This window comes from Lepidochelys kempii, chromosome 2, assembly GCF_965140285.1.
Source record: "Lepidochelys kempii isolate rLepKem1 chromosome 2, rLepKem1.hap1, whole genome shotgun sequence".
NCBI lineage: Eukaryota > Metazoa > Chordata > Testudines > Cheloniidae > Lepidochelys > Lepidochelys kempii.
The window spans coordinates 142820743-142840996 of NC_136381.1; the positions used below are offsets into that span (position 1 = coordinate 142820743).

Sequence of the window (20254 nt, forward strand, 5' to 3'; positions counted from 1 at the left end):
GCCGCGCATGCGCAGCGGCTTACTACCGGAAGGATTTCTCAGCTGGGACCAATGTGGCGCCCCCCTGAGCCCTTCTGGAAGCGTCTAACGGAAAGAAGGGCGCAAGTCAGAGTGGGAGAGACCATTAAGCGGAACTCCGACACACGTCATATTCGCAGGGTCCACGGCGCTACAGCGCGAGCAGAAAGAAACGGCGCAAATGCGCGCTGCGAGGTGGGATACGCTACTCTACAGTGCTGCGCAGCCTGCCCCGGGCGATCCTCCCCCCTGCGTTTCGGGTGGTATCGTCCACTCCGCGGCTCCTGCTTCCGTCCAAGTCCCCCCACGAGGAGTTCCCGCCTGTTCCTCCGAGTCTCGCGGTATCGGCCCTTCGGTGAGTGGGGAGGGCGCTGGCCTGGCTCGGCGAGGCAGGGCCCTTGGCTGCGCCGCCGGGGTGGGGTGGAGCCCCTGCGTGCCGGACCGGGCCTGGGCTACCGCCGCCCCCGCCGGTGCACGGCGCGTTGGCCAAGGACCCGCCCGCTAGCCGGGGGACCCTGGGTCTGCCACGCCGCGGAGCCGCGCCCGCCCCTGCCGCGGTGACTCCTGAAGCGACGCGCCGGGGGAAGCCGGCTCGGGCTGCTGGTTTTCCCCCTTTATTAAGTCCCTTGAGGCTCGAAGAGTGGAAGTTAGAGCCAGAGAGATGCAGGAGTGGAAGGGGCCTTGCTAGATCATCCAGTCCCGTCCCCTGCACTGAGGCAGGATCAAGTGTTCTCTCGAGCAGTGGTCTCCAAGCTCCTTCGGTCGCCCACCCCTACCAGTAAATATTTTTTGAGCACGCACCCCAATATATGTATATTTGTTTATGTATAAATTATATACATGTACTACTGTACTAATATATTAGGTAAATTATAAAACATACACAAAAAGACATTAGAAACAATGAGATAAAGATGAAATAAACAATATTTTTAACTTTTTAAATTTTTTATTAACGGTACAAAAAACCTTTTTGCTCTCACTAAAAAAATATTAGTGAGAGTAATGTGGTTGAATATGCTTTTATTATTTTTGAAAATCTTGGTTTAACATTTTGTGATACAGCGGGCGCTCAGGGTGGGGTGCAGGGTCTGGGAGGGAGTTCATAGAATAGAATATCAGGGTTGGAAGGGACCTCAGGAGGTCATCTAGTCCAACCTCCTGCTCAGAAAGCAGGACCAATCCCCAGTTTTTGCCCCAGATCCTAAATGGCCCTCTGAAGGATTGAACTCACAACCCTGGGTTTGCAAAAAGAAAAGGAGTACTTGTGGCACCTTAGAGACTAACCAATTTATTTGAGCATGAGCTGTCGTGAGCTACACCTCACTTCATTGGATGCATACCGTGGAAACTGCAGCAGACATTATATACACACAGAGATCATGAAACATTACCTCCTTCCACCCCGCTGTCCTGCTGGTAATAGCTTATCTAAAGTGATCATCAAGTTGGGCCATTTCCAGCACAAATCCAGGTTTTCTCACCCTCCACCCCCCCCCCCACACAAACTCACTCTCCTGCTGGTAATAGCCCATCCAAAGTGACAACTCTCTTCACAATGTGCATGATAATCAAGGTGGGCCAATTCCTGCACAAATCCAGGTTCTCTCACCCCCCTCCAAAAACCACACACACAAACTCACTCTCCTGCTGGTGATAGCTCATCCAAAGTGACCACTCTCCCTACAATGTGCATGATAATCAAGGTGGGCCATTTCCAGCACAAATCCAGGTTTTCTCACCCCTCCCACCCCCATACACACACAAACTCACTCTCCTGCTGGTAATAGCCGTCAAGAACACTATCCCCAATAATGTCACGGCTAACCTGGTGGCTGAACTTTGTGACTTTGTCCTTACCCATAACTATTTTACATTTGGGGACAATGTATACCTTCAGATCAGCGGCACTGCTATGGGTACCCGCATGGCCCCACAGTATGCCAACATTTTTATGGCTGATTTAGAACAACGCTTCCTCAGCTCTCGTCCCCTAAAGCCCCTACTCTACTTGCCCTGTATTGATGACATCATCATCTGGACCCATGGAAAAGAAGCCCTTGAGGAATTCCACCATGATTTCAACAATTTCCATCCCATCATCAACCTCAGCCTGGTTCAGTCCACACAAGAGATCCACTTCCTGGACACTACAGTGCTAATAAGCGATGGTCACATAAACACCACCCTATACCGGAAACCTACTGACCACTATTCCTACCTACATGCTTCCAGCTTTCACCCTGACCACACCACATGATCCATTGTCTACAGCCAAGCTCTGCGATACAACCGCATTTGCTCCAACCCCTCAGACAGAGACAAACACCTACAAGATCTCTGTCAAGCTTTCTTACAACTACAATACCCACCTGCGGAAGTGAAGAAACAGATTGATAGAGCCAGAAGAGTTCCCAGAAGTCACCTACTACAGGACAGGCCTAACAAAGAAAAGAACAGAACGCCACTAGCCGTCACCTTCAGCCCCCAACTAAAACCCCTCCAACGCATTATTAAGGATCTACAACCTATCCTAAAGGATGACCCAACACTCTCACAAATCTTGGGAGACAGGCCAGTCCTTGCCTACAGACAGCCCTGCAACCTGAAGCAAATACTCACCAGCAACCACATACCACACAACAGAACCACTAACCCAGGAACCTATCCTTGCAACAAAGTCCCGTTGCCAACTGTGCCCACATATCTATTCAGGGGACACCATCACAGGGCCTAATAACATCAGCCACACTATCAGAGGCTCGTTCACCTGCACATCCACCAATGTGATATATACCATCATGTGCCAGCAATGCCCCTCTGCCATTTACATTGGTCAAACTGGACAGTCTCTACGTAAAAGAATAAATGGACACAAATCAGATGTCAAGAATTATACCATTCATAAACCAGTCGGAGAACACTTCAATCTCTCTGGTCACGCAATCACAGACATGAAGGTCACTATTTTAAAACAAAAAAAACTTCAAATCCAGACTCCAGCGAGAAACTGCTGAATTGGAATTCATTTGCAAATTGGATACTATTAATTTAGGCTTAAATAGAGACTTGGAGTGTCTAAGTCATTATGCAAGGTAGCCTATTTCCCCTTGTTTTTTCCTCCCCTCCCCCCCGACATTCTGGTTAAACTTGGATTTAAACTTGGAGAGTGGTCAGTTTGGATGAGCTATTGCCAGCAGGAGAGTGAGTGTGTGTGTGTGTCCCCGGAAAAAAAAAAGGGGGGGGGGTGAGAGAGCCTGGATTTGTGCTGGACATGGCCCACCTTGATTACCATGCACATTGTAGGGAGAGTGGTCACTTTGGATGGGCTATTACCAGCAGGAGAGTGAGTTTGTGTGTGGGGGGGTGGAGGGTGAGAAAACCTGGATTTGTGCTGGAAATGGCCCAACTTGATGATCACTTTAGATAAGCTATTACCAGCAGGACAGTGGGGTGGGAGGAGGTATTGTTTCATGATCTCTGTGTGTATATAATGTCTGCTGCAGTTTCCACGGTATGCATCCAATGAAGTGAGGTGTAGCTCACGAAAGCTCATGCTCAAATAAATTGGTTAGTCTCTAAGGTGCCACAAGTACTCCTTTTCTTTTTGCGAATACAGACTAACACGGCTGTTACTCTGAACCCTGGGTTTAGCAGGCCAATGCTCAAACCACTGAGCTAGAGGGTGCTCAGGGCTGGGGCAGGCAGGAGGTGCAGAGCATTTACGTGGGGCAGCTCCTGTTTGGTGCAGAGAGTGTGCAGGTGGCTCTGCGCAGCGCGGCACCACCCCCAGGGCCACAATTCTGGGAGCTGCCCCCCACCCCCGGCAGGCAGGGCCACCCGGAACACAGGGGCTTTAGGGGCTTCAGGGCCCTGGGCTAAGGGCGCCCCGGGGCCCTGGCCTGCAGCTCTAAAGCCCTGTTCTGAATGCGGCCCTGCGAGCGTGGGCCGGAGGACTCAGGGGCAGCTGCGCAGCCAGCGGCCGGAGGGAGGTGGCACTTTCCCCTTCACCCCACTTTGGAGACCGCTGATCTAGAGAGTGACCCTGACAGGTGTTTGTCTAACCTGATCTTAAACCCCTTCCCCCCCCAAGCGACAGAGATTCCGTAACCTCCCTAGGCAATTTGTGGCAGTGCTTAACCACCCTGACAGGTTTTTCATGATGTGTAGCTTACACCTTTGCTGCAGTTTTAGCCTATTATTTGTCCTGTCCTCAGCAGCGAAGGAGAACAGTTTATCACCTTTCTCTTTATAAAACCTTTTACATATTTGCAGACTGGTGTCATGTCCTCCTTTGGTCTTCTCCCGTTGTTTGTCTTTCATCGTAGATCTTTTTTTTAGACATTTAATAATTTTTGTTGCTCTCCTTTGGACTTTTTTCTTTTTGGGCACATCTTTCCCAAAGTGTGGTGCTTAGAACTGGGTGCAATACTCCAGTTGAGGCCTTACTAGCGCTGTGTGGAGTGGAAGTATTCTTGTTTTGTATACAACACTCCTACTAATATATCCCAGAAGGAGGTTTGCTTTTTTTACAACAATATTATATTGTTGGCTCATATTTAGTTTGTGATCCATTGTAATCCCAAGTATCAGAGGGGTAGCTCTCAGTCTGTGTCCACAAAAACAATGACCTTAAACACCTTAAAGACTAATAGATTTATTTGTGCATAAGCTTTTGTGGGTAAAAAACCCCCAGATCCTTTTCTGCAAGATTTATTTGAGGCATTTTCCATTTGGGGACAGCTACTGAACTGATATGACTAAGACACGTCTACATTAGAGCCAAAGGTGTAATTCCCAGCTGAGATCCAGCTAGCATGCTAAAAATAGCTGTGTAGCTTGGCCATGGGTGGTAGGGTTTGCTGGCTTCCCAGAGTACAAACCAGTTTGAAACAGTAGGTGTGCTGGAAGAAGCTAGTGCATGCCACCACCTGTGCATCTACACTCCTTTTTTTTTTAGCATGCTGAGTCAGGGCTAGTGCAGGTTTGTCTACACCAGGGGTGGGCAAACTTTTTGGCCCAAGGGCCACATCGGGGTTGCAAAACTATGGAGGGCTGGGTAGGGAAGGCTGTGCCTCCCCAAACAGCCTGGCCCCTGCCCCCTATCTGCCCCATCCCACTTACTGGCCCCTTCAGAACCCCGCACCCATCCAACCCCCCCACCCCTCCAGGAACCCACCCCCTATCCAACCCTCTGCTCCCTGACTGCCCCAACCCCTATCCACACCCCTGCCCCCTGACAGGCCCCCTAGGACTCCCCTGCCTCATCCAACTGCCTCCTGCCCCCTGGAACCCCTCCACTTCCCTCCCCCTTACCATGCCGGAGCCTGCCGCGCTACCTGGCAGGAGCGGTGGGCCAGAGTATTGGCGGCGCGGTACAGCAAGCTGAGGCTGCGGGGGAGGGGCCGGGGGTAGCTCCCCTGGCTGGGAGCTCAGGGGCTGGGCAGGACGGTCCCGCAGGCCATAGTTTGCCCACCTCTGGTCTATACCTTTCACACCCTGCCCACCCCTTGAAATTACAACTTTTTGAAAATTAGGATATTTACTTAAGTGTGTGAAAATAGAGCTTAGGCACTTTGGGCACTCATTTTTAAAAATCTTGGCCATTGATTCTGCAAATGGCTCATACTTCTATCATGCCATAGCTCTTTTGGCACAAAGCAGCTTGCTCTCAACACCATGTGGTACTGGATCTTGAGTGGTAAATGTCACACTTGTATGGACAATGCCTGATGACGTGAGGGGAGGGGGGGCCCTCCTGTTTATGTAAGTGTAGCAACATCGTATTAACTATTTTGATGTTCTCAAAAAAATTGATCAAGACGGAAGCACACCAGTGGGACAATGTGGGGAAGCCTGCACTTTCACTGACTTTGCTATATTGTGTTGCAAAATATAAGACAGGGTTGTCAGGTCAACCTTTCATGAGCACTATATTCATTTCACATAAAAAATACGATATTCAGATTCTCTCTAAGATTTTTAAAGGCATATTGTGTCTGGAGTGTTAATATGATATTACAATGAGTTGAAAGAAAAATTATCAGACTTACATTATTTCTGTACAACTGTTTGTCTGTGTTCCTTGAGAATGCTTGGCTACCTTTGGATATTAAATAAAGTACATAAAGAAGAATGTGTTGTACTTTTTACATTGAACCATAGGTTTATTAGCAGGCTTTGCACTGCACTGCACTTAACTACTTGATTTTTTTTACCTATTTTTCTCTGTTTTAAGTAGAAGAAACCTGCTCCTTTCATGACTGAACACAGTTCTATTTTGATGAGAAAACAGCTACTGATATTTTAAAATAAAAATTTTGCAATCATTATGCACAAGAACAGGTTTTTTGAGTGGAGGTGTTTTCATTTCTCTGTATGTGGGATTTATGTACTTAACTTCTATTTGTATTAATGGGAGTTAAATGTGTAATTTCCCTGTGTTCTGGATGAAAATAGGCTGTGTGCTTCTTAGTTATGTATTCCTTGCTCTCCAGTACATTTATGATGGCCCAAGGTGAGCAAAAAAGTCAATTATGGTAGAAAGAACAGATTTTAAAATTCAATTCTATTCTGATGATTTTCTCCAAGGCCACTTAATATTTTGTTAATAGGATTTATGAATACATCCCAGCTCAAAAGGAGGTAAGCTTTATATAAAATGTAGCTTAAGCCTTAGAGTTTAGTATATGATTCTATTATTGTATACTGTTCACCAACAAGCTTTTGTCTGTAGAAATAAATAGGTTTGTACTTGGCATTTCAAAGGAGTCATGTTATATATGTTTTTCCCTTTCTTCAGGTACACTTTGTCAATGTCAAAAGTACTTCAAGGAGAAAGCCATACCCAAGGCATCTTGCATATGAACCTTGATAATGACAATGCAAGAAAAAGAAATTGGGGAATGTTGGTCCCTGGCATTGTTGGTGGCACACTGGTAGTACTGTATGCTGTTGTCACTCCATTCATAACTCCAGCACTGAGAAAAATTTGCCTTCCTTTTGTACCTGCAACTTCAACTCAGATTGAAAATGTTTTGAAAATGTTACAGTACAGAAGTGGATCTCTGGTTGACATAGGTAGCGGTGATGGACGTATTGTGAGTTATAAAACTCTGGCTCCTCTAAATTCATGTACATCAAACAGTGTTATAAAAGTGAGCTACTGTAGTAGATATTTTCCATTATGCACCCCTTTTTCCTGGTATTTGTGAAGGTTCTCTACCCTGTTTAAAAGTTTTCCTCTCCATCCCACAAAAATTCAGACAAAATCAGTTAGACTGTTTTTAAAAGTATATATTACAGGCTTCAGGAATACCTTTGGGCAAATAATGAAAATAGTATTCTTCAAATAATATGAAAATGTCAAGTTATTTGACTGTGAATTTTTTTAATAGTGCATAATGGAAAAAATGTTCATTAACTAATAGATATGGAAAACTTCAAAATGTGTGGAATAAACTATTTGAATATTTGACTAGTTTTATTCAGGAACAAAAAATATTTACTTTCTTATCCTTTTCTACTTTTCCATACATTTCTAATACAGAATTTTTAAATTTTAGTTTCACATGATTTGAGTCATTTTATTATTTAAAGATACTTGTCAAGTAGTTTAAATTTTACATATTGCATATCTTGAAAGTTGCTAATTTTGTTACCATATTATTCTCCTGATTAATTAATTGGGGCTTTAGTGTTCAAGCAGCCAGAGGTGGATAAACACAACTAATAAAGACATAGAGCACTCTTCTTTTGGGTTCTGCTGTTAATAAAATTACACTATTCTCTTATGTTTCCTGCAAGCACAATTCTATCATAAATAGTGTCATGCTGTAGGTTTATTCTGGCCCTGAATGAAGACTGCTTTTTCTTTTTGTAGGTGATAGCAGCTGCAAAAGAAGGATTCAAAGCTGTTGGTTATGAATTAAATCCCTGGCTAGTCTGGTACTCCAGATACCGTGCTTGGAGAGAAGGGATGCATCATAATGCCAAATTTTATATTTCAGATTTGTGGAAGGTACGTGTTTTGTGAAAAAGTACTATAGAAATCAAAGTATGCAATAATAATTTCACTGGTGAATTAGAAGTGATCAATTTGAAAACACACAGCTGTAGATAATATAATTATTAAAAAACCCTCTGCTAAAATAATGTTAATGTTATATATTTAGCATTCATAAGTCAGGAAATACCAAAGGTAAAGATGCAAAGTGAATGTGCTCATGCATTATGATGCAGATACTAATTAGATAATCTCACTGTTTCTCAAATAATACCCTATATCATATAATATTTTCTACAACTTTAACTATGCTAATGTATACAAATATATAGTTTCTACAACTTTCACTAGATTATTTTGTATTATTTGAGAATAGTGTGGTATTATGTAACTCATTCATGTGCACAAGGGAAAAGAGTTATGGTTGCACTGGCAAGTTCAACTTTAGCATTTACTGACTTAAGTATGCTTGTGTGCAGCCTCAACATTCTCATACTGCAGTATTTTTTTTTCTTTTTAAATAATGGAAACCTCAGGTATTTCTTTTTAAGGGAAAGAAAAAAATAAATTTCATAATCTGGAATTATTTTATTAGACACCACTGGAATGTTGTCTCCTATAATGTGCTCTTCCAAGCCATGATACAGCAAAGTACACAAACACATGCTAACTATGACTACTCACTAGCTTAAATGCTTTGCTGTTTTTTGGTCCTTGGATATACACCCTTTGCAAAAAGAAAAGGAGTACTTGTGGCACCTTAGAGACTAACCAATTTATTTGAGCATGAGCTTTCGTGAGCTACAGCTCACTTCATTGGATGCATCCGATGAAGTGACTGTAGCTCACGAAAGCTTATGCTCAAATAAATTGGTTAGTCTCTAAGGTGCCACCAGTCCTCCTTTTCTTTTTGCGAATACAGACTAACACGGCTGCTACTCTGAAACCCTTTGCAAGGGCTCTTTTGGGGCCCTGATTCATTGAGTACTTCGCTCACATTTGTGTACTTACTGAATGAGGCTGGGTGCTACAAAGCCCTGCCATAGACAGATCTTGATCCTGCACTCCCTGAAATCAGTGGCAAGACTACTCTCTGTAATGGTGCAGGATCAGGCCTCCATGGGCACTGTATAAGATGTGCATGTTCATATTCTTATTGTGCCTACATGTCATGTAGGACTATCTTTCATTTTATGTGTGTATATAATATGTGTGCGTGTGCACACACACACTCGATTTTTGAACACAGCTGTTTTAAAGCAACATAGTGCAGTTTGATTTTTTTCAAAGCCTCATAATTCAGATAAATCAGAATAATTTTCTATCAGAACACTTCTTAGTGATTAATTCTCTGCAGGATTTCAGTTTACCTACCCCCTGCAGTTTCAGCCATTGAGTGATAAAGAAAAAGAATGGCAAGAATTTTATATAATGGGAAAAGTGTATTCCCCCCCACCCCCATGTTCAGAAACAGATAAACTATTTTTGAATGAGAGTTTTTTTGTTTTTTCTTTAAATCATCTTAAGGCAGAGAACTGACCCAGACATTCCTTCCCAATAATTAAAAACTGCAGAAAGTTGTGAGGGACTCAAAACACAGTCTTGGATTAGAAATGGTTAGTCCATTTTAACTCTAGATATATTGCTAAAGAGTTAATTGACAGGTGGCAAAGTTAGGATGTTAAATGAGCAAAGTTTTCCTTAGGGATAAGAACTGGAGTAAAAATGAGTAAACTTGTGCAACTTCTCTGAATTGATTAATATTCTGGAACTTAGGGCCAGAGCCTTGGTGACACTGAAGCAGTTTTGTGCCACTCAATTGGTGCAAAGCTACCCTGTGTTGCGGAATCCTTGGGCTATGTTGAGCTGGTGTAGTGGCTTCTATATAATTCCATGTCCTTGTCCTTGGTGTAGGAGGCCTGGCTGTGAAAAAGAGTGTGAATAAAGGGAAGATTATTATTACTAACATTCCCCCCACTATCCACTCATATTATAAATATTGATTGTCCACAATGACGGTAATATACAATTTTTTTTAATAGGTTAGCTTTTCCCAGTATACAAATGTTGTTGTTTTTGGGGTACCTCAAATGGTAAGTCTCTTTTCATTCTTTCATTGTCTGTATTGTGTTTTATGACCATAATAGCAAGGCATTCAGCATTGGGATATTGATCTATAAAGTGAGTCCACTTATCGGGACCTTTGACATTCAAGTCTTTGGTTTGACAAAATGCTGATTATAGTTTATAGACATTTAAATAATAAAACCTGTTACAATTTGAAACTTCTGCAGAAGATCTAAATCTCAATTGTCTGTCTGTTCTTCCGAAATTCCAATTTGTGCACTGTCTAATGAAGTCCAAATTCCAATATAGTTCAGAACCATAATTCTGTGAACTCTTACAAACAGCTTAAATTACTTGAAAAGTTAATGGAATGTTCAAAATTCCATTTTTAAATTGGAATTTGAAATTCCATTTTGAAATTTCAATTTCCATTTGATCATTGAAATTGATCATTCTACAGATTTTCAGTAAAATAGTTTTCAGGGAGGATGAGTATTGACTAGTTTCAGCTCGCTTCTGTAGACTTGTATGGTAAAGAACAAAGTATTGAACTTTGATTATACACTTTTCAAAAACTGAAAGCACCTCGACCGTGTATCAGTTCGTAGTACTGAAGTACTCTTCAATTACCTTTGTAAAGATTAGTAAGATGGAGTGCTTTTAATATAATTGCTAGTTTGCAGAGCGTACAGGGAAACTGTTTTTCACTTTGAGAAAGCTGTATATCACCCATAAAATGTCAGGTTCCAGATGAAATTGTATGGCTTTTTAAAATTACTGTGAAAATGGTATTTCGAGAGACCACTTTTATGATACAGTAGATGGATGGGTAGTGATCAATGGCTCCATGTCTAGTTGGCAGCCGGTGTCAAGTGGAGTGCCCCAGGAGTCGGTCCTGGGGCTGGTTTTGTTCAATATCTTCATAAATGATCTGGAGGATGGTGTGGATTGCAATCTCAGCAAATTTGCGGATGATACTAAACAGGGAGGAGTGGTAGATACGCTGGAGGGCAGGGATAGGATACAGAGGGACCTAGACAAATTGGAGGATTGGGCCAAAAGAAATCTGATGAGGTTCAATAAGGATAAGTGCAGGGTCCTGCACTTAGGACGGAAGAACCCAATGCACAGCTACAGACTAGGGACAGAATGGCTAGGCAGTAGTTCTGCTGAAAAGGACCTAGGGGTGACCGTGCACGAGAAACTGGATATGAGTCAGCAGTGTGCCCTTGTTGCCAAGAAGGCCAATGGCATTTTGGGATGTATAAGTAGGGGTATAGCGAGCAGATCGAGGGACGTGATCGTCCCCCTCTATTCAACATTGGTGAGGCCTCATCTGGAGTACTGTGTCCAGTTTTGGGCCCCACACTTCAAGAAGGATGTGGATAAATTGGAAAGAGTCCAGCGAAGGGCAACAAAAATGATTAGGGGTCTGGAACACATGATTTATGAGGAGAGGCTGAGGGAACTGGGATTGTTTAGTCTGCAGAAGAAAAGAATGAGGGGGGATTTGGTAGCTGCTTTCAACTACCTGAGAGGTGGTTCCAGAGAGGATGTTTCTAGACTATTCTCAGTGGTAGAAGAGGACAGGACAAGGAGTAATGGTCTCAAGTTGCAGTGGGGGAGGTTTAGGTTGGATATTAGGAAAAACCTTTTCACTAGGAGGGTGGTGAAACACTGGAATGCGTTGCCTAGGGAGGTGGTGGAATCTCCTTCCTTAGAAGTTTTTAAGGTCAGGCTTGACAAAGCCCTGGCTGGGATGATTTAATTGGGGATTGGTCCTGCTTTTGAGCAGGGGGGTTGGACTAGATGACCTCCTGAGGTCCCTTCCAACCCTGATATTCTATGATTCTATGATTCTGTGACTCATTCAAACTTTTAAAACTCATTTTTGGTTTTTTTTTCAAGTGCTATTTGGTTATATTTTTACATTTTCCTTTGAAGGGCAAGAAAATACAATATTTATTCCATTTACATACTTTTATGACAGTAATAAGAGCACTAGCCTTGTATGTGTTATGAATGGACTGAGATATCTCCCTTTCACTCCCCCATTAATGTTTGTAAGTAGTTTCATTCCTTAGGGCAGGCGACTGTGTGGCATGGAATGTGTGAAGAGTTTATGCCAGAGAAATGCGGTATATGGTCGTAGTGTAAAACGGGAATAGTGTGTGATTAAAATATCGTTGTAACATAAACAGGGAGTCACAGTAGGAAGCATAATAATACCAACATTCTGTTTTGTTTTCTGTCTTTTTTTTTTTTTTTCTCTTGTAGGGAATAGGACTAAAAGCTTATCTGATTCAGACACCAACCACAGTACTCTCTCATTTTGAAAACTGTGTATTTTAAAATGCAGTTTTATTTCTACTTCTGTAGTTGGCATATTGAAGGAAAGTCTACATTATCAAGTGTTCCAACAGTTTTATTGTATGCGTTCCCAAGAGACTGGGTAATAAACTAACCATTTTGGTTGATTTACTGCACCGGAGCAGTCTTTGTTCCAGGAGAGGGCAGTAGATGCCTTTGTTACAGGGATATCTGTAATTAGAAAACAAAGTGTTCAATTGCATGATTTTGACAAGACTATCATGTAGTAATTGTTCTTTGAAGCAGTTAATATGTGAGGAAATTAGACCACCCTTTCTGAACTGAGTGATATTATGATCACTCTCTGGTTCACTTGCCAGTACAGATATGAATTTGCAATTAGAAATTCTGTAGCCGCATTGCAGAATCTCTAAGGGCAAAGGTGCAGAGGCAGGAAGACTATTTGGCAAATAGGAAGTTAACAGTTGCACAGAAAAACAAATGTGAACAAATTGATTAGACATACGTGTTTGGAACAAACTTCAGAATTAGTAGCAGCCTAAGATGAGGTAGATTAGTTATTGTTGCTATCTGACCTAATTAGGTAGAAGGAAGATCCACAAACGTTTGTGGGGGGGAAAAAGAGTATTTTACTTATTTAATCCAATATTGTGGTAGTATGCGTTTTTTGTTTGTTTGTTTTTGTTTTAAATCCCTCAAATAATAAAATACTTTTTGGTATGATCACAAATGTTGCCATAAATGCAATGGGCCCAAATGTCTGAAGTAAATGCTGAGGGCTTCCTTCTGGTTGTGGAATGCCCCCATTGCCTTCAGTATGGTGGTTGTGAGAGCTCAGCCTCAGGACACTTTGTAACACATATTTTCTTATATCTTATTACTTGTAGAAAGGTCAGTTACAGTGTTGGCCTAGTTTGAAGCCATGAGCATATTACTTTTTTTCTATTTAATGTCTAAGGCTAACTTACAAAGACAGAGCCTGGATTTATTGACCCACAGGCCACACTGCAAGATCTCTGTTCCCACAAGCTTTTTCTGAAGGAGAGGGTTGATCAGTATGTGTGTATGGGTGGACTGAAGGGAGAGGATCTTATCTGTGGTGGTTGGAGATGTTTTGGAGATATTGAGTGGACTGAAAGGAGAGAACTTTGGGATTGGATGGGGAGATTTTTTTAAACATGTTAATCCAGTGAAAATTTTGTATATATTTTATAATATATTTGTATAGTGCCTATTGCTTTAGTTTCAGAGTAACAGCCGTGTTAGTCTGTATTCGCAAAAAGAAAAGGAGTACTTGTGGCACCTTAGAGACTAACCAATTTATTTGAGCATGAGCTTTCGTGAGCTACAGCTCACTTCATCGGATGCATTCCGTGGAAACTGCAGCAGACTTTATATACACACAGAGAATATGAAACAATACCTCCTCCCACCCCACTGTCCTGCTGGTAATAGCTTATCTAAAGTGATCATCAGGTTGGGCCATTTCCAGCACAAATCCAGGTTTTCTCACCCTCCACCCCCCCACACAAATTCACTCTCCTGCTGGTGATAGCCCATCCAAAGTGACAACTTGGATATGTATAAGCATACCATGAGCCCTTTCCTGAGCCAGGATACAAATTAGAAGGTCTGTCAGCCTTCTTCCTTCAGGTCATAAAGTGGCGAGCATCTGGGGTAAGGCCTTTTAGGTCTAGGTACATGATGAATCTTTTTCACTTTCCTCTGAGTGTTAGGGGGCTTATTCCTTCACCCACTTACTTCCCTGGTCCTTCTTGCATGAACAGAGAGCAACAATACCCGAAGTCTAAAGGTGCAAACAATTCGATGTTTATTGGGGTGAACTTCCAGCAAGCATGATTCCAGTTTCCTTCCTTAGTATCCTCCTTCCAGCTCTGACACCACAGAGCCTTAAGCCTGTGTCCCTGTTCCCATTCCTACCCTTTAGCCAAACATGATTCCAATTTCCTTACTCCCATTCCCTGCTCCCATTTCCCACACCCAGTCACTTCCTCATTGACTACAGATTATATAGTAAAACTTGAGTTCTGCTTAGCTATACCTTAACCAATCATTTTCCTGAAATTTAACTAACCAATCCTAACATTGTAACATGATTATGTAACCAATTATATCCCACCACCTTAATTAGTTTACACCCAGCAAAATTAATTATACAGCAGACAGGAACAATCACAGAACCAGACAGAGATTATACAGACAAACAATAGCAAAGTGGGAACTACAATGACAAGACAACACAGAAGCGAGGATTTCACATCCCAGCTATTGATAAGTGAGTTCTTGCCAGACAGGATGCTATCAAATTAAGTTTCCTTTTACATTTTCTAGGCACTTCCCTTTCTCTGGAGGTGATAGGAACTATCAGGACAGGATTGTATTCCTAACAGCCGAATAGCACCTTATTTCAGTGTGACTAGTTTGGAATGTGAGGATGTGACTGTTCGCTTCCCAGCTTATGGCTGCCTCTGCTGCTTAGCCAAAGGTCTTAGCCTAAGAACAGGGCCACAAACTGTCACAGTAATAGAAGGCACTTACACCGGCAGACAGTGATTTCTTTCTTTTATACCTCTAGAACTAGCCAAGCGATAAGAATACACCTAAATTCTTAGAGTATAGGCCTTTACAGACAGGCCTGAATATCTATATCCTAACACTGAGCATCTGGTATAAGTTATTGCTGGAGGTAAAATGACCAATTAGATGAACCATTGGTCTGTTCTGGTCTGGCAAATCCTATTTTCTTTGTCCCTGACTATATACTCAGCTTTCTGCAGGTGGAGGGAAGCTGGATTGAATGGATCTCGGGCCAGAGGGTTGTAGATGTAGGGGGAGTTGTGCATATTGGCCCTGTGGTACTATGGCAGGGATTAACCTGCACAAGGTGAGAGCGTGGAGCCAAGGGGACTGGCCTCTCTGTAGCATTGTTTCCTCTTCAATCACCGTATTATTCAGTAACTCCACCTTCCAATTCCCACTCCTGTTGATTTGGTCATTAGCCATCAGGGATGCACTGACTTCTCCAAAAGATGCCGTAGGGGCATGAAGCATCATAGAGGCACTAGCCTCCAAGATGTATGTGGATTCTGGAACATAATAAAGTTTTAGGGGGATGAAAACACGTGAATGTTCAATAGAGGGTCAAACCCCACCACCAGTCCAGTGAGCTGGATGAAATTGAGTCAAAACTTGTGGAGTATCCTGTCCCCCTACACAAGTTTTTCTGTGTAAAGCAGGGGTCGGCAACCTTTCAGAAGTGGTGTGCCGAGTCTTCATTTATTCACTTTAATTTAAGGTTTTGCATGCCAGTAATACATTTTAACGTTTTTAGAAGGTCTCTTTCTATAAGTCTATAATATATAACTAAACTGTTGTTGTATGTAAAGTAAATAAGGTTTTTAAAATGTTTAAGCTTCATTTAAAATTAAATTAAAATGCAGAGCCCCCTAGACCGGTGACCAGGACCAAGGCATTGTGTGTGCCCCTGAAAATCAGCTTGCGTGCCGCCTTTGGCCCATGTGCCATAGGTTGCCTACCCCGGTGTAGAGGATGATATAGCTCCCAATAAATGTGATATGTAAGTTCTAAAAAGTTATGTAAACTTAAAATTTTCTTGCTCTTACCATTACTCAGAATAAATTAAAGACTGTGTTTTGGCTTCATATACTGTGTACCTGCATATCAAAGTTAGCATATGACCCTGCATCATGGAAGCTTTCTAAGACTGAAACAGGGATCTTCAAGCCTTGGATTAGTTTTGAGTGCCTGAAGTAGTTTCAAGAGGGAACGCTTCTGTCTTGCACACCATCTGAAGGGCTTTTGTTGTTGCTCCACAGATGCCACAGTTGGAGAAGAAGCTTGAAGAAGAACTTGTTCACAATGCCAGAGTTGTTGCCTGCCGTTTTCCTTTCCCACATTGGATGCCTGATCATACTACTGGAGAAGGAATAGATGTGGTGTGGGCCTATGATTCAAAAGCTTTCAAAGGAAATTTAAAGACATGCTCAGAAACTCTGCAAAAGATGCATCCTTTGTAAGATTTGACGTTAAAAAATGATGTTGATGCTAACTGTAAATGGTGACCATCTGATTTGGTTTTTAGTATACTTTAAAGTGGTGGGAGGATAAAAATAAGTAACATTGAATGTTTCTTAAACCCATTTAATTGTCAGAATGTCTTATGGTGTTAAGCAAAACTGCATTGTACTTTTATTTTATATGAAAACAAAGCAAAGGCCAGTAAAATGTAGGCAAGGTGTAGACATGGAAAACTGCAAAAAAGACTTGTATGCATTGATTACAAGAAGAAACTCAAGAAATTTTGTTAGTATTATTTTTTAAAAATTCAACATGAAAAGTTGTAGGATGCAGACAGAGTTCAGTACTGTTAAGGACACATGTATAAACTAAATGCTCTACTAATATTAAAGTTATTGTTAACTGGTTTTGGTCTGGCCATATTTTGAGCTCTCAACATTGGTGCTTATAAGCTTATTTATTTATTACTTTTGCGTAGCCAGAAGTGGTTGGCAAGCTGCTTTGCAGAAACAAGTAATGACTTGGAGCCTGAAACTCGAAGTGCAAGGCAGTGGAGTCATTTACACATCTATAAAATTAGTGTAAAATGTTAGCACTCTGATCTGTCGGCGAGTTGCATTTACCTTACTCTCACTTGGACTTCATTGTGCAAGGTAGTGCAGAATCAGGCCCATAGCCCTGGACCTGAGCAGCTTACATTCTAAATTCAGATTGACAAACAAGTGAGGGTCATAGAGGGAAAGGAAGGACTTGGGTTACAATATCAAGATAACTCAGTAGAGCATATACACATCTTGATGGCCTCGTTAAATTGAATTCACTTATTTGAATTAACTCCTTTAAGGCAAATTGCAGAAATGATGATTTAGGAGAGACTTCTACTGTTACAGGTGTTTGCAAATTATCATGACTTTCCTTACACCAGAGTCACTCTACCTCTGTTGACAAATGAGACAAAACAAAGGATTTAAAGGTGACTTGGGGAAAAAAAATATTTGTCTCCTTTCTGCTGCTTTATCATATATCAAACAGGCCTGAAAATTCCCCCCTTCCCCCCTCCCGCCCTCCCATTTTTGCAGAAGGGCATTTTGGAAGACTGGAGATCTATTGTGAGATCAGAGGAGATAGAAATCTGCAACTGAGAGAGAGAGAATTTTTGTCACAGTATTTAGAACTCTTTGAATTTAGTTTGGTGGCACCTTAAAGACTTACAGATTTATTTGGGCATAAGCTTTTGTGAGTAAAAAGCCCCAGTTCTTCAGATGGATAGAGTGAAAATTACAGATACTGGTATAAATATGTATAAATATAAGAGAAAATAAGTAAATATTACAGATACCTGTAATTACAGATATCTGTAATTTTTACTCCATGCATCTGAAGAAGTGGCTTAAATAAATCTGTTAGTCTTTAAGGTGCCACCAGACTCCTCGTTGTTTTTGTGGATACAGACTAACACGGCTACCCCTCTGATACGTGAATTTAGTTTGGTTTTATTAATACCGACTTCACTTAAATTCTTGGCAAACACTTGAGAAAAGAGCTTTTTTTTTGAGAGACTTGGCATTGCTGCATGTTTGAGGCCCAAAAAAGCTAGTTTTCTAGTCCTTCAAGGTCAGGGAAGGGCTGGAGCCAAAATAGGGAACACAAGATCTGGTATTTCTAATGCAAAAAACCAAGCAGAAGCCCCTCCCACTCTTCCCCAACAAAAATATTCAGACTTTCTTTGTATATCAGTTACTATGCTCCTTAAACATGATTCTCATCTATGATCCTATTTCCACCTGTCAGATCACAGTACTGAGCAAAAACTAAGCCAGATAGATTTGCCTTAGGTTTAGTTGACATAGAATGAAAGTATTCTCTTTTTCTCTTATGGCTTTGGATAAAGAGTTTCAGTTCTGTTTTCCTGTTCCTCCTCTCCATCTTTTAAAATAAATACATAAATAAATAAATACATAAATAAATGTACCAAAGATGACTGCTATTTCTGCTGATCTTCAGGACCATGCTTTCATATGTTAACACTTTCATCCAAAATAGTTATCTTGGACTATTTTTAAAGAGACAAAGCTGATATAATTTTTAAAAATTCATTCTTAATATTATACTCTAGATAATCTGTCCAATCATATTTGATAATCTCTTAACATTAGTGTGCAATATTTACTTAGTACTTTACCTTTTCTTCTGCACATCAAATTTTGTTATAGCCTATAGCCTTTGATCTCTACTTTTGATGTTTGAACCAAAGTCTACTTGTATGCACTGCTGCAGTTCCTGTGTCAGCTAGCTTCATAAAATGTAATGCATGACTCTTACTGTGTGGGAAATTTGGTTACAGGAGCACACTTAGAGCTCCTATTTTCAGGCTGCTGGAAGATAAATGTGCAGTTGCTGTCCAGGAATGAATGTTAGATTGCGTCTGGTGGCTAATCTATAGGCTGGTGGTCATAACTAGAGTGTCTCTTTTGAACCAGGTTACTTTCTTCACTGCAGCCTTTGTGCGTCCATCTGGTGGCACAAACGCACTGAAAAGGCCAATGAACTTTCCCAGTGGGGTATTCTGGCATGGAGGAGTCCCCAGCTAGAATAGAGCTTCCATAGCTGTTTCCACACCAGCCACTTGCAGCCCCTGGTGGGGTGGAGTGGAGTGGGGCTGGATTGGTACAGTATTCCAGCTTTTCTGGGCTGGCATAACAGCTTCTGGGGGGCCATAGTCGGGCAGTGTGCTTCAGAGAAGCCCTAAGGCTGCTCTAAAGTATTTCAGGGACAATCTAGAAGCAATGCCAGGATCAACCAGCTCCTTTGTCGTCCTCATAACCACAACTCTGCCCAGTGGATAGTGGGCACAGTGCGAATCTGGACCTGTATGACTAGTATGTGAAAAGGCATAGAAAAGGCAGCATTGGTGACAGCAGGTGGCTTTCAAGATAGGCAGAGAGAAGACGAAAAGTTTGTGTGGAATAGCAGACACAAGATAGAAAATTCCTGTTGTGAAAGGTAACAAGAAAGTGAGACACTCTACAATACTCTGGGATTCTCCGTGTTATAAAAGAATTACATTATTAATTAGGAAACCAAGGGGAGGAATAAGTGGTCAGTTTTCACAATGGAGAGGTAAATAGCGAGGTCTCCCAAGGATCTGTTCTGTGATGTTCAACATAATCATAAATTATCTGGGAAAGGGGGTGAACAATGAGGTGGCAAAATTTGCAGACCACACAAAATTACTCAAGATCGTTAAGTCCAAAGCTGCTAGTGAAGAGTTACAAATGGATCTCACTACACTGGGTGGCAAAATGGAAGATGAAGTTCAGTGTTGTTATGTGCAAAGTAATGCACATTGGAAAATATAATCCCAACTATGCATGCAAAACAATAGGGTCTAAATTAGCTGTTACCACTCAAGAAACAGATCTTGGCGTCATTGTGGATAGTTCCCTAAAAACATCAACTCGATATGCAGCAGCAGTCAACAAAGCAAACAATGTTAGGAACCGTCAGGAAAGGGATAGATTAAAAAACAGAAGGTATAATGCCACTGAAAATCGCTGATATGTCTACATCTTGAATACTGTGTGATATTCTGGTCACCCCTTTCAGAAAAGATATATTTTGGAAAAAGTACAGAAAAGAGTACCAAAAATGATTGGTGGTATGGAACATCTTCCATATGAGGAGAGATTAAAAAGACTAGGACTGTTCATTTTAGAAAAGAGATGACGAAAGGGGGATATAATAGAGGTCTATACAATTATGAATGGTGGGGAG

General features: G+C 41.7%; 1 protein-coding gene across 6 annotated transcripts; it reads left to right on the forward strand.

Moving 5' to 3' along the window:
• Positions 1 to 12: 12 nt before the first annotated feature.
• On the forward strand, positions 13 to 17836 carry ATPSCKMT (ATP synthase c subunit lysine N-methyltransferase). 6 transcript variants are annotated; one of them, XM_073332364.2, is made up of 5 exons: positions 13 to 213; positions 6821 to 7175; positions 7901 to 8038; positions 10066 to 10116; positions 16279 to 17834. In XM_073332364.2, exons 1-5 carry the CDS (start codon positions 200 to 202, stop codon positions 16477 to 16479), a joined length of 759 nt encoding a protein of 252 aa, XP_073188465.1. In that variant the 5' UTR covers positions 13 to 199; the 3' UTR covers positions 16480 to 17834. The 6 variants fall into 6 exon arrangements, with proteins under 6 accessions (XP_073188465.1, XP_073188470.1, XP_073188468.1 ...); XM_073332367.2 differs by having other exon boundaries at positions 17 to 213; positions 6821 to 7118; positions 16279 to 16990; XM_073332366.2 differs by lacking the exon at positions 13 to 213 and adding an exon at positions 292 to 373.
• Positions 17837 to 20254: the final 2418 nt, after the last annotated feature.